This window comes from Bos mutus, chromosome 12, assembly GCF_027580195.1.
Source record: "Bos mutus isolate GX-2022 chromosome 12, NWIPB_WYAK_1.1, whole genome shotgun sequence".
NCBI lineage: Eukaryota > Metazoa > Chordata > Mammalia > Artiodactyla > Bovidae > Bos > Bos mutus.
In genome coordinates, this window is record NC_091628.1 from 27644122 (window position 1) to 27658735 (window position 14614).

General features: G+C 41.6%; 1 protein-coding gene across 6 annotated transcripts in view; it reads left to right on the top strand.

Annotated features, from left to right (window-relative positions):
* Positions 1-14614, top strand: part of STARD13 (StAR related lipid transfer domain containing 13) — a 492819-nt gene that overhangs the window by 250749 nt on the left and 227456 nt on the right. For 2 of the 6 annotated variants that reach the window (XM_070380427.1, XM_070380428.1), the window contains exon 1: positions 13927-14282. The exons of 3 other annotated variants lie outside the window; for them this stretch is intronic. In XM_070380427.1, coding sequence (XP_070236528.1) covers positions 14159-14282 — 124 coding nt within the window. In that variant the 5' untranslated portion in view covers positions 13927-14158. Of the gene's footprint in view, positions 1-13926; positions 14283-14614 lie in introns of those variants that run through there. One more of the 6 variants, XM_070380431.1, reaches the window with a different exon arrangement.

Below are 14614 nucleotides of genomic sequence, written 5' to 3' on the forward strand. Positions count from 1 at the left end.
CGAAAACACTCTGAATGTTGGGCTCACTCCTCACTATGCCTCTTCTGGCTCTGGTCTTAATCGACTGCCTTCAGGTCCACAGCCAGCACCTCATTTCTGTCCAAGACATAAACTCATTCTCATTCTCAGAGCTCTCCTAATCCACACCCTTATTTAAGACCCCCCATAGCACAGGGTCTTTTGCACTTAATATTGCTTTTTCCAGAGCCAAGCACATAGTCCAGAACATACTAGAGGGCTAATAAAATCTTTAGCCCTCTAGTGACTCAGACAGTAAAGAATCTGCCTGCAATGTGGGAGGCCTGGGTTCGACCCCTGGGTTGGGAAGATCCCCTGGAGGAGGGCACGGCAACCCACTCCAGTATTATTGCCTGGAGAATTCCCCTGGACAGAAGAACCTGGCTGGCTACAGTCCATGGGGTCTCAAAGAGTAGGATACAACTGAGTGACTAAGCACACACAATAAAATGTTTACTAAACTTGAAGCTTACAGAGATTTTTGTTATTGTTTTCCTGCTAATTAATAGTAAGCAGGAAACAGGAATAAATTGTTCCCTCCTAAACTCTCATTATTTCTCCTCATTTTCAAAGCCTGTAATAGGGACGGACAGTTGCACCATGGACCCCTCCGAGGTCTGTTATTCAGGATGTACTCAATGAGTACTTGTTGAGTGACTGAATGACTTGTTGAGTGACTAATTATAATATTTGAATACAAAGAGGCCATTAGATTTGTCTACATTTTTTACAAATACCACTTAATCGAAGGAGTCTTTCTGTATTACAGAAGCTAGGCCAGGATGTGAGATGGAAACTGGTTAGATGTTGCTTAACCCAGGACACATGGGGAAGAAGAGCTGGCGGAGGGGTGCCTTGAGGAAGTAGGGAAAGGGATTACTCATAGGGTTTACTCCCCTAAAATAAGAAGTATTTGAAGTCCAGGGAGAGACTGGGGACATAAGCAATACCAAACAGCAGTGATGGAAGGAGGAAGGGGAAGGAAATCACAAGCCCTGTTATCAGAAGTGGGAGGAGAGTTCTTACAGCTACTGGGCCCTTTGGGCACTTTTCCCAAATGGTTATATATCTGAAAATAACAGATCTTTGTTGATATGCATTCATTAGGAACTACCCACAGTGTGAGAAATTACTAAATTCTGAAATTCACATAGCACAACAAACCTTCTTAAATATAGTTCAATTTGAAATACTTACCACATTTCACTAAAATGTTTAATATTGGCAAGGAAAAAAATCCTGTGAGTTCCAACTGAGTCTTTCACCAAATCATTGTGAATTGGCTTCCATAGCACAATAAGGTAAAAGCATATTAGATACATGCCTAGCTGCCATTTCACCATGGTATATTCTTCCCACCAAGAAGAAAGCAGAACTACAACAGGTTAAATTAGTAAATTTAAGGATACAACACTCAAGATTTAACCAAATGGATATTAAGACATAAAGAATAGTTTTTAATATTGTAAGCAAGATTTATTATTGCTTTTACTAGTTTAAAACATTTTTGTCCTTTTTATTTTTTAGGTGTTATTCACCACTGGGAAAAAAATAATTGTAACTTTTTTGTTTGTTTGTTTATTTGTTAACCAGATCACAGCTATCTTAGACTGAATTTAACTGAAGCCAGTTTGTATGTGGCGTTGATTAACTGTTTAAGGCAGAGAACTGTCTTCAGGTTTCAAAACTCAGCTCGGTATTATTACCCATATATCTGCTTTATTAGACATAAATTAAAAGAGGATCTGGAAACGTTATTTTTTTATGTCTAACATTCATTTTGTAAAAAATTAAGTCATTTGGACAATGATATAGTGCATCTCTGATGTGATGAAAATTCTACATTTCCCTTTTTCTTGATATATTTATCTACATAGTGGCAGAGGATGATGAGTGTTCATGCGGTTAATGTTGTCATTAATCATTTAGCTGTATATTTATTTTAATGTATTTTTAAAGTAAACTTGGACTACTATATACCTATACAATATTCTTTTACAGGACATGGATAACTCCTGTCCTAACTGCTGAAGGTCCCTTATAACAAATAAACATTTAGCTTGAATACAAAAGGTTCACTTTCATAACAGTTCATCTTTGAACCCCCAGCAATAAGCTCCTTTCACTAAATGTTGATATAGTATTCGGCCTATCAAATGAAATCAGTGTTTAATGCTTAGGAAGGGCATAGAACAGTGCAAATGTGCTGTTTTATAAGGCATTAATCCAGAGAGCCAGTAATATGTACAGTGAAGTTTATCTTGACAGGTAAATCAACTCATTGCTAAATGAAAAAGCCAGACAATACTATCCTTGTTGTTGAACTGCAGGTGTTTGAAAAGCTAAGTGAACTAAGGGAAAACCTAACAGCGTCATACGGCAAGAATGAATGGTGGTGAAGGAAGGGAAGCTTGGTTAGGTGGTTTAGGCAGGTGCTTAGGAAATTTAAAGGAGAAAATAGAAACCTAAAATAAAAAGCAGGTGCCCTGTTAGGTTTTTATGACCTTACAGAAATAATAACAGAACTAAGGTTAGGATCACAGACATTAAAATATTTATTTCTAAGAAATCTTGTTTTGGAAGAATGAAGTAAAGTTTTGGAGATAACTCTGCCCTAAGAATTCATTGTATCTTGTAAATCTGTAAATCTGAAAACAAACATATTTATCAGTCTTAGAAGTATTTATTAAATCTCTCCAGTATCTGTGTCAGGGTTCTATCCTTTATCCTGTCTTTTTTTAAGATAACTATGATGTAATATTAGGAAATATTATTCACAAGTATTTTTAATAAAATCATAGCCAAGGGAGACTCAAGAGATGCAGATTCAATCCCTGGGTCAGGAAGATCCCCCTGGAGGAGGAAATGGCAACCCACTCCACTATTCTTGCCTAGAACATCCCATGGACAGAGGAGCCTCTTGGGTCACAGGTCATGGGGTCACAAAGAGTCGGCCACAACTGAGTACACACGCATGATGCACGTATGCATATAAAGTATACGTACACTTGCTTACTAAATGAATTTACACTATTTTGTGTCTATGATGCTATACACAGGGATAAAAGCCATAGAACCCTATGATGCACATCTCCAACCAATAGTATTAAGAAAACATTTGCTTAAAATAATCGATAGGTGAATTGTATGGTATACCGTTAATATCTTAAATGAAGATGTTATTTAAGAACATGAAAGTGGCTAAAATAACATAAAGTCATTAAAGAGAAAGTAACAAGATTTGTGAACAGGGATAATTAATGTCTCAAGTGAAAATTATTATGTTTACTAGTTATACCAAGAAAAATATGAGTAGAGAGAAAACAGAGCAAAATGCTTTCCTGGTAAGACATTTGACCTTCAGTGAATTATACTTCATGTGCAAGGGTTCCAGAGAACACAATTTATTCTTCAAGATATTGAAAGTTGAGGGATTGCATTTTGTATTCAGCTCTCCCATGATTTATCTACAAAACCCCTTGATGAAATATGTGATGTTTCATCTGCTAGAAAATCCTGGGTTTACTTTTGGCTGCACCGAAAGCAAACCCAGGGGAGTCTCCAACCTTGTCACCCTACCTTCACTTCCTTGGTAGGACTCCCATCTCCAGCCCTAAGTGCTGTCGTCCAGCATGAGGAACTGTTCTAATGCACAGTTTCACAATGTCACAATGGAGTGAAATGCCAGACGCCAGCTGTATATGGTTGGTGGGCATCAAGAGTGTGGGTTTATATCGTTCAGTGTCCCTTGCCCAGTTTGAAGCCTCTGAACAATCCTTTCCAGCACCTCTGTTTCTCAAATCCCATTAACCTCTAGATTTCTCTATTAGAATCCTCTGAGGCTATGGATTTTTGTTTGCAACAACACCCAGACCCTCTTCTATTCCTAGGAATCCCCCTCTTCACTCTCCAGGGAACTCAGTTCCTTTCCTGCTTGAGGCTCAGTTGAACCTAAATCAGTTTGTTTTGTGACACTTCACGCTTACGTGGAAGGTGCCCAACTGGTTCTTATTCCAGGGTTTTTACCTCTTGCAGTTGCTTCTCTCCAAATATAATTCCAGCAGCTTCTCTTTCTGCCCAACACTTTGATGTGTTTTACTGGAGTCCCTTTTTGTTCCTCTGGTTTCTGTCCTTTAACTTCTGTCCTTCAGACCTTATCCATACTCTATAGCTTCTTTCTTTTTCTTAATCATTATCCTATTCTTCTTTAAAACCATGTATGCTTTATCACGGAGAAGGCAATGGCACCCCACTCCAGTACTCTTGCCTGGAAAATCCCATGGACGGAGGAGCCTGGTAGGCTACAGTCCATGGGGTCGCTAAGAGTCGGACACGACTGAACGACTTCACTTTCACTTTTCACTTTCATGCATTGAGAAGGAAATGGCAACCCACTCCACTGTTCTTGCCTGGAGAATCCCAGGGACGGGGGAGCCTGGTAGGCTACCGTCTATGGGGTCACACAGAGTCGGACACGACTGAAGTGACTTAGCATAGCGTATACTTTATCAATCAAAATATTATCTTTTTCCCCAGATAAGATATGGTTTTTCTTTTTTTTCCAATACTGTAGTCCTCTTCAGAGAGTCACATGTTTACCTTGCATGTTAACTTCACAGAACACTCCTACCTATTAAGGATAATCCAGTTCATTTCTACTGTATATTTGTGATATGGATGACTGCAATTAAATTTTAACTCTGAAAACTTTAGACTCCAACCCTAGTTTGGGTGGAAAGAGGACATTAAATTATGACAAAATTAGTCTTCTCAACTGTAAAATTCAAGTTTGGGAGGAAAAAAATCCTAAGTAATTAACCAACTTGATAAAATGTTCTAAATGGTTAATAACAACTACCTATAGTAATGTTAAATGTCCTGTCATTCTTGGTTCTTTTATCAGTTGTGACTTGGACCTGTGTGTGCATATTTATCAGTTTCTATCTTTTTTATGGATTAATGCTAAATATTTCAACATTTCAATGGATAACAAACACACGGGCACACCTAGTTTCCCCGGCCACTTTATAACCCCAATCTCCAAATTGTATTCATTCAATAAATATATATTGAACACTTACCATGTATTGGCACTATATTCCACTGGGGATTCCCTTATGGCTATACAGTGGAAGTGAGAAATAGATTTAAGGGACTAGATCTGATAGACAGAGTGCCTGATGAACTATGGATGGAGGTCCGTGACACTGTACAGGAGACAGGGATCAAGATCATCCCCAAGAAAAAGAAATGCAAAAAAGCAAAATGGCTGTCTGACAAGGCCTTACAAGTAGCTGTGAAAGAAGGGAAGTGAAAAGCAAAGGAGAAAAGGAAAGATATTCCCATTTGAATGCAGAGTTGCAAAGAATAGCAAGGAGAGATAGGAGGGCCTTCCTCAGCAATCAATGCAAGGAAGTGGAGCAAAACAATAGAATGGGGAAGACTAGGGATCTCCTCAAGAAAATTAGAGGTAACAAGGGAACATTTCATGCAAAGATGGGCTCGATAAAGGACAGAAATGGTATGGACCTAACAGAAGCAGAAGATATTAAAAAGAGGTGGCAAGAATACACAGAAGAACTGTACATAAAAGATCTTCACGACCCAGATAATCACGATGGTGTGATCACTCACCTAGAGCCAGACATCCTGGAATGTGAAGTAAAGTGGGCCTTAGAAAACATCACTACGAACAAAGATAGTGGAGGTGATGGAATTCTAGTTGAGCTATTTCAAATCCTGAAAGACGATGCTGTGAAAGTGCTGCACTCAATATGCCAGCAAATTTGGAAAACTCAGCAGTGGCCACAGGACTGGAAAAGGTCAGTTTTCATTCCAATTCCAAAGACAGGCAGTGCCAAAGAATGTTCAAACTACTGCACAATTGCACTCATCTTACACGCTATTAAAGTAATGCTTAAAATTCTACAAGCCAGGCTTCAGTAATATGTGAACCATGAACTTCCAGATGTTCAAGCTGGTTTTAGAAAAGGCAGAAGAACCAGAGACCAAATTGCCAACATCTGCTGGATCATGGAAAAAGCAAGAGAATTCCAGAAGAACATCTATTTCTGCTTTATTGACTATGCCAAAGCCTTTGACTGTATGGATCACAAGAAACTGTGGAAAATTCTGAAAGAAATGGACATACCAGATCACCTGATCTGCCTCTTGAGAAACCTGTATGCAGGTTAGGAAGCAACAGTTAGAACTGGACATGGAACAACAGACTGGTTCCAAATAGGAAAAGGAGTACGTCAAGGCTGTATATTGTCACCTGCTTATTTAAGTTATATGCAGAGTACATCATGAGAAGTGCTGGGCTGGAGGAAGCACAAGCTGGAATCAAGATTGCCAGGAGAAATATCAATAACCTCAGATATGCAGATGACACCACCCTTATGGCAGAAAGTGAAGAAGAACTAAAGAGCCTCTTGATGAAAGTGAAAGAGGAGAATGAAAAAGTTGGCTTAAAGCTCAACATTCAGAAAACGAAGATCATGGCATCTGGTCCCATCACTTCATGGAAAATAGATGGGGAAACAGTGGCTGACTTTGTTTTTCTGGGCTCCAAAATCACTGCAGATGGTGATTTCAGCCATGAAATTAAAAGATGCTTACTCCTTGGAAGAAAAGTTATGACCAATCTAGATAGCATATTGAAAAGCAGAGACATTACTTTGCCAACAAAGGTCTGTCTAGTCAAGGCTATGATTTTTCCAGTGGTCGTGTATGGATGTGAGAGTTGGACGTGAAGAAAGCTGAGCACTGAAGAATTGATGCTTTTGGACTGTGGTGTTGGAGAAGACTCTTGAGAGTCCCTTGGACTGCAAGGAGATCCAACCAGTCCATCCTGAAGGAGATCAGTCCTGGGTGTTCATTGGAAGGACTGATATTGAAGCTGAAGCTCCAATACTTCGGCTGCCTGATGGGAAGAGCGGACTCATTTGAGAAGACCCTGATGCTGGTAAAGATTGAGGGCAGGAGGAGAAGGGGATGACAGAGGATGAGATTGTTGGATGGCATCACCGACTCGATGGCCATGGGTTTGGGTGGACTCTGGGAGTTGGTGAAGGACAGGGAGGCCTGGCATATTGCGGTTCATGGGGTTGCAAAAAGTCAGACACAACTGAGTGACTGAACTGAACTGACACAGATATTAAAAGCTTACCTCCTACTTTCAAGTGGATCACAACCTAATGGGGGCATGAAATTGTTACTCTGTGGAGCTCAGTGTGTCAAGGCAGAGGAAGTAGTGCAAAGGCCCTGAGGCCAGAGAGTGTGTGCATTCAAGGAGCTGCCAGTTTCTCTATTTTCTCTGTGAAGCATCAGAAGAGTGTTTACAGGAAGGTGGGAAGGAAGAAAGTGTTCATGGCTTATGTGAGGTACCTAGAAGAGGCAAATTCATAGAGACGGAAAGGAGAATAAAAGTTACCAGGGGGTGAAGACAGAGAGGGCAAAGGAGAGTACAGGGTTTTTACTGGAGATGAAATAAAGTATTAGATAGACAGTAGTAATGCTCATACAACACTGTAAATGCATTTAATACCACTCAGTTGTATACTTATGAAGAATTAAATGATATATATTATATATTAGGTATATTTTCGGAGAAGGCAATGGCACCCCACTCCAGTAGTCTTGCCTGGAAAATCCATGGACAGAGGAGCCTGGTAGGCTGCAGTCCATGGGGTCGCTAAGAGTTGGGAACGACTGAGCGACTTCACTTTCACTTTTCACTTTCATGCATTGGAGAAGGAAATGGCAACCCACTCCAGTGTTCTTGCCTGGAGAATCCCAGGGATGGGGGAGCCTGGTGGGCTGCTGTCTCTGGGGTCGCACAGAGTCGGACACGACTGAAGCGACTTAGCAGCAGTAGCAGCAGCAGGTATATTTTATCACAATAAAGCAAAAGAAAAAACAAAATTTAAGTGTGCCTGGGCCTTGAGGAGAGTGGTGACACGGTGAGACAGTCACAGTGGACAACAAGAACAAGACTCAGCTAGAGACACGGTGAAAATTTCAGGCATTTACTAGTTTACATCACGAAGATATTAAGCACAGCCAAAGATATTGATTGGAGCTTACAGCTAACACTAAATATTGCTTCCACAATAGTTCAGTGAAGTTTTAATTAATTAATGGGACAAGCACAGATTGGTGACTGTGAGCTCAGGACCCAAAATGAACGCCAGCTTCTCTAGATCTTTTGGAAACAGTTTTTGGTTTTTTTTTAATGAACAAATAGATAATACGAGATTAAACGTAGCCTGAAGGGAGCATGGAAGGAACAGTTGCTATATCTCATCTCTCCTGGGGAGGGAATGTGCAGGGGGAGAGGCCCGTGAGCTCTTCACCCTTCTGTTATGCGGGGGTTTGGGGCATGCAGGGCGGGCAGCAGTGGGTCATAGCAACCCAGGCAGTTTCTTACAGAAAAGCTGAGAAACAGGAGATAATGGATTGTGACCATAGGCTCCTGGCAAAGGATTGCTGGCTTGGGACAAAGGCTCTGACAACAAAATACTGAAGTAAACAGTAGACTGCCCTTCTCCATTCTTAGGCATAAGGGTGATGGCACAGATGAGTTGAACATGGGAGAAGAAGTGGAAAAGATAAGAATTTAAGAGAATTCAGAGATACTGGCTTCATATGTATAGGAGGATAGGTGGCAGTACCTGCTTATTACCTATGGTTGGGGGTGACAGTGGTGACAGGCCTTGATCATACAGCATGAAGAAGAGAAAGAAAAAAAAATTTGTCCCCATTTGCCAAAGTTGTTGACAGTATTGTCTGTAATTTCAGAAATTTGAAATAAAGTGTCCAAAATGATGAAAGTTTAAAAATAAATTATGCTATGTCTATCCAACAAAATTCTATATATTCATTTAAGTCTGTATTTCAAAAGACAACAATAAATTGGGAAAATGCTCCCAATATAATGCTAAATGAGAAAATTTTCAAAATTTGATATAAAAGTTATTCTAATTTTTATGTGTTCTAAAGAGAAAACTGAAAAGGAAAATTTATAACTCTTTCTGGTAATATTAAAGATATTTTTAATGTTTCTATTTATACTTTTCTATGTTTAAAAATCTATAACCATCAATACGTATTCAGTTCAGTTCAGTCGCTCAGTCATGTCCAACTCTTTATGGCCCCATGACTGTAGCACACTAGGATTCCCTGTCCATCACCAACTCCTGGAGCTTGCTCAGACTCATGTCCATCGAGTTGGTAATGGCATCCAACCATTTTATCCTCTGTTGTCCCCTTTGCCTCCTGCCTTCAATCTTTCCCAGCATCAGGGTCTTTTCCAAGGAGTCAGTTCTTCCCATCAGGTAGCCAAAGTATTGGAGTTTCAGCTTCAGCATCAGTCCTTCCAATGAATATTCAGGGCTGATTTTCTTTTTCAGGAATTCAGCTTCAGCATCAGTCCTTCCAAAGAATATTCAGGACTAATTTCAACACACTAATTTAAACAACATTAATTGCTTAAAATTAATAAACTTTATGTAAATAGAGTGATAATGATGCCACAAGCATAATTAAGACTTGTATTTATACTAAGGAACAGACTCTAGTAATAACCAGTCATCCAAAACTATAATGTTAAATTCATTTAGTCAGTAAATGAGCCTTTATGTGCTGTTCACTAGAAAAGGTGCAAGAGATTCAGAAATAAAAGTATCAGTTCCACTGTAGAAACTCAGGACTAGTGGGGAGGCTGTCAGGAAAGTGGACAGTTGCCCCCCTACGGTGCTCTGTGATGTGTGCTTCTCTGGAGATGGGCCCAAGGTGCTGGAGGAACACAGGAGAGGAGGAACATTCACCCACCAGGATTCATGGAAGGCTTCCAGGACGAGGTGACATCTGAGTTGACTCTTAAAGGTTGAGTGAAGAAAAAAATCAGAAGAAAGGTGTTCAAGCAGAAGAAATGTATAAAGACATAGAACCGAGTGAAAGCAGTAGCTTTCTAATGTGAAGCTCATTATGCTGAAATTCAGCAGGGGTGGAGGGCGGGGGGAGAAGAAAACCTGAACGTAACTACGGGGATGGAGAGACAGAGAAAAGGTTCAGAATGTCTTCAAGATTCTCTCTTGTCTCTTGTTACTTTGCTAACATAGGACATAGAGTCAGAAGCGTAGGTTTAGAGGTAAATTTTCAGGAATATCCATTAGCAAAGTAAACGATATATAGTATCAGAGAAAAATCACTCATTTATTCTGCAAGTTTTTACTGAGCACAACTGTCAAGGGGTGATCTAGATGCTGAGGACACACTGCTGAATCAGACAGATCTAACATTGCTCAAGGTCTGCCTGTAAACAAACAAACAGAAAGATGTCCAGAGGAACCAGAGATCAAATTGCTAGGCTTCAACAGAACGTGAACCAAGAACTTCCAGATGTACAAGTTGGGTTTCAAAGATGCAGAGGAACCAGAGAGCAAATTGCCAAATTCACTGGATCATGGACAAAGTAAAGGAGTTCCAGAAAAACAGCTACTTCTGCTTCATTGACTGCATTGAAATCTTTGACTTTCTGTATTTTTCTAGATCAAAACAAACTGTGGAAAATTCTGAAAGGGATGAGAGTACCAGACCACCTTACCCATCTCCTGAGAAACCCGTGCATGGGTCAAGAAGCCAGTTAGAATTGGATGTGGAAAAAGACTGGTTCAAAATTGGGAAAGGAGTACGACAAGGCCATATATTGTCACCCTGCTTATTTAATTTACATGCAGAGTATATCATGCAAAATGCCAGGTTGGATGAATCACAAACTGGAATCAAAAATTCCCGGAGAAATATGAATAACCTCAGATATTCAGATGACATAAAAGCCTCTTGATGAGGGTGAAAGAGGAGAGTGAAAAAGCTGGCTTCAAATTCAACATTCAAAAAACTAAGATCATGCATCTGCCCCCATCACTTCATGGCAAACAAAAGGGGAAAAAGTAGCAGCAGTAAGAGTTTATTTCTTGGGCTCCAGAATCACTGTGGATAGTGACTGTGGCCTTGAAATTAAAAGACACTTGCTCCTTGGAAGGAAAGCTATGACACACCTAGACAGTGTATTAAAAAGCAGAGACTTTTTAATCACTTTGCCAACGAAGGTCCATATTAGTCAAAGCTATGGTTTTTCCATGCAGATGTATAAATATGAGAGTTGGACCATAAAGAAGGCAGAGTGCCAAAGAATTCAAACTGTGGTGCAGGAGAAGACTCTTGAGAGTCCCTTGGATTTCAAGGAGATCCAACCAGTCAATCCTAAATGAAATGAGTCCTGAACATTCATTGGAAGGATTGATGCTGAAGCTGAAGCTCCAATATTTTGGCCACCTGATGTGAAGAACTGACTCATTGGAAAAGACCCTGATGCTGGGAAAGGTTGAAGGCAGGAGGCGAAGGGGACAACAGAGGATGAAATGGTTGGATGGCATCACCAACTCAATGGACATGAGTTTGAGCAAGCTCCAGAAGATGATGAAGAACAGGAGAGCCTGGTGTGCTGCAGTCCAAGGGGTAACAAAGAGTTGGACACAACTTAGCGACTGAACAACAACAACAACAGGAATAAGGATTTGCTTGATTTCTTTTCTGCGAAGTAGGTGGTATTGTCATCTGCTCAAGGTGAAGACCCCAGGAGGCAGGGTAATCTTTAAGGTTCAGCTTTGGAGTAGGACTCCTGGAAAATGGGAGTGGATACTGCTGCTGCTGCTAGGTTGCTTCAGTCGTGTCCGACTCCGTGTGACCCCACAGACAAGGACCTGTATAAAGGTCTCCAAGTAGCCCCACTGAGTTCAGAAAGCTTGCATTTGTGGCTGCTGCATCTGCACAGTGGTAAGCTTCCCTCCAGCAGGGTCAGCAGCTGGGCAGTCAGGGAACTTTGTTGTGCTGTGTAGCACCTGTTCTGTTCTGGGAATATCCCTCTAGTCTTTCATTTGGCTTCTGTTGCACAGTCCTGAATTCATGGCCCCTTCAACAGACAGAACTAAACAAATCTGCAAGGCCAGAATTTATCTTCAAATTAGTCACTGAAAAGAAAACCCCTAATCGATGACATCTGAATATAAAATATGTATTAAAGTAGAAAGTATCAATAAGTAAGGGCCCAGGATCTTTAGAGCTAAATGATCAGTGAAATGGCTGGAATGCTCCTTGTATTGTTCTATTCCAGTGCATATAATGTAACAACGACTGCCTCTGTTTGATTCAATTAGAGATCCTTTTTTAAAAGTTAAATACGCCGCTTCCCTGGGAACATAATTGTGAAACGTTTTGTCATTATACTGTACAGCAGTCACTTTAAGATAACACAAATCTTGCTTCTTGCTGAGCATTTCCTTACTACTACATGCAAACAAAACAGAGGATGTAATCAAAAGGGTATTTGGCATGAGTCCAGAAAGCAATGTGAATTAGTTTACAACTGGCCGCCATAGTTTCAAGTCTGTTTCTGATCCATGACTTATTGCTTCATAGCTGATCATTTCAGAGGTTTACCAGGATGGCACAGAAAAGCTCAGCTCAGCCACTACCTTCTAGCTCATTCCAAAGTATTTCAGTCGAGAACATTGTTGAATATTTAAAATAAGAGAGTATAAGACAATAAAAATGGTTTTTAACATCATTTCCCCCCCCATTTTCTACCAACAGTATAAATTAGTGGAGGGAATATTTACTAAAGGTATAGAATTGCAGATGGAAACTTTAGGAAGCCGCTAATTTCTACTCCTTAAGTCAATAGCAATTTATGTAATAGAGAGAGGATTGGATAGTTTAATTTTCAGATTTCACATGGAGCATCTGAATTAAAAAAAAAAACAAAACAGCTGACTAAATTCTTGTTCTTATTTAGCATCCGATACAAAGGCAATTTTGTATTTTTTGTAAATTGATTTTCAAGCAATTTTACTGTTTAAATAATTCAGAAATTCTGTTTTGAAATAGTTTAGTTTCTCTAGCCAAACTTGAGATGTATGACATTCATCACATCTCACATCGTTGAGTACATCAGATGTCTTAATTACATTCTATAAAGGTCCTCCAAGCCCTTTAAAAGCAAAGCTTTGAGAAGAGGAGGACACCCTGAGGCTTGTCTTCACCTTTTGAGGCAGGCTTTAGAGCCCAGAGAAATGACTTGGACACCACCTCCTCAGGTATTTCTTAAAAGATTCGGTATATTTCCTGCCCTGTCCCTGCAAGAATCAGGGTTGATTTCAAATTATAAGCCTACTTCATGTTATTGGCTAAAACGCTTTTATTTTCACATTTCACTTCCTCATAATACCTACTTTTCTAACTGTATACATATTTTAATGCTTTACCAGAATATGCAAGTTTATTTTATGTAGGCTTCTCATGATTTGACTTTAATATTTACAGATTAGTTTCCTCACACTCAATGACTATGCAATGAATAAATAATTTTAGTTTGATTGTAGATTGCAGCCTGAAGATCATTTCATTCATGAAACCAGAAAAGACTTCTGTTAGAGCACCAGTATCTAACTCCATAAAGGCCAAACTGAGGAGCCCATTTCAAGTGACTTGAATTCAGGAAAACCATGATGAGCTTTTTCGGCACCAGCTGTGGCTTAGTGTAAAATTTTTGTAATGGTTGTAATGGTGGCGGTTTCTGTGAGTGAAAAATGCAAAGTATCGAGAAATGGGAAGAATATGGTTCAGCCCCTGGTCTCTGAGTGAAAAGAGGGGTGGAAACTCCGTAACTGGGGGCCCATCCGAACCATGCTGTCAGATTTAGGGGAGGGAGGGAGGAAGAAAAAGCTCGCTGGGGGAAGGAGTGGGGCGCCAGACCGTCCCGGAGAGAAGGGGGAGGGAAGGACGGGAGGGGACGGGAGCGGAGGAGCGCCGAGCCGAGGGGAGGGAGGATAGGGAAAGTGGGAACAGAGTAGAGGAGTGGACGGAGCGCAGAGGTGCCCTTGCGTAGCGCGCGCAGTGGAGACGCATCCCGGCCGCTGCGCGGGAAGGCGGAGGTCCCATGTCGCGCCCGCGGCTGGTCCCGGGACCCCAGCGTGAGTCCCACGTCTGGCGACCCGAGTCGCTGGGAGTCTGAGCTGCGGGCCACGCGGGAGTGGCGGTGGCAAGCCCCGCTGGTCGTTATGAGGACGGATCTAAAATGACCGGCAAGCGGAAACCTCTCCAAACGCAGCTCAGGCGGTCAATCAGTGAGCAGTTGCGGGACTCCACTGCCAGAGCCTGGGATCGGCTGTGGAAAAACGTCCGGGAGAGACGGCTGGCAGGTCGGTGGCCCCAAGACTCGGGACTGCGCGGGGGCAGGAGGAGGTGCGGCCCGCGTCGCCCGCCCCGGCCCACCGTCCCGCCGCAGCTCTGGGCTCCGACACAGGTTTTCCGAGCCCCTCGCTGGACCGGGTCGGAGCGCCCAGGCTCACCGCGCTCAGTCTTTGCGCGCGCTGGACTTGGTGGTGGGTGTGGGCTCCGCCCCGCGCGCGCTGACAGTCTGGCAGGGCGCTGCGCTCCCGGCGTGAAGCCGGCGTGGGGGTTACCTGGGGAGTCTTTCTTAAGTGGCCGCTTTTCCTGGGCTGGCCCGGGCTCCGCCGCTATCCACCCGCCC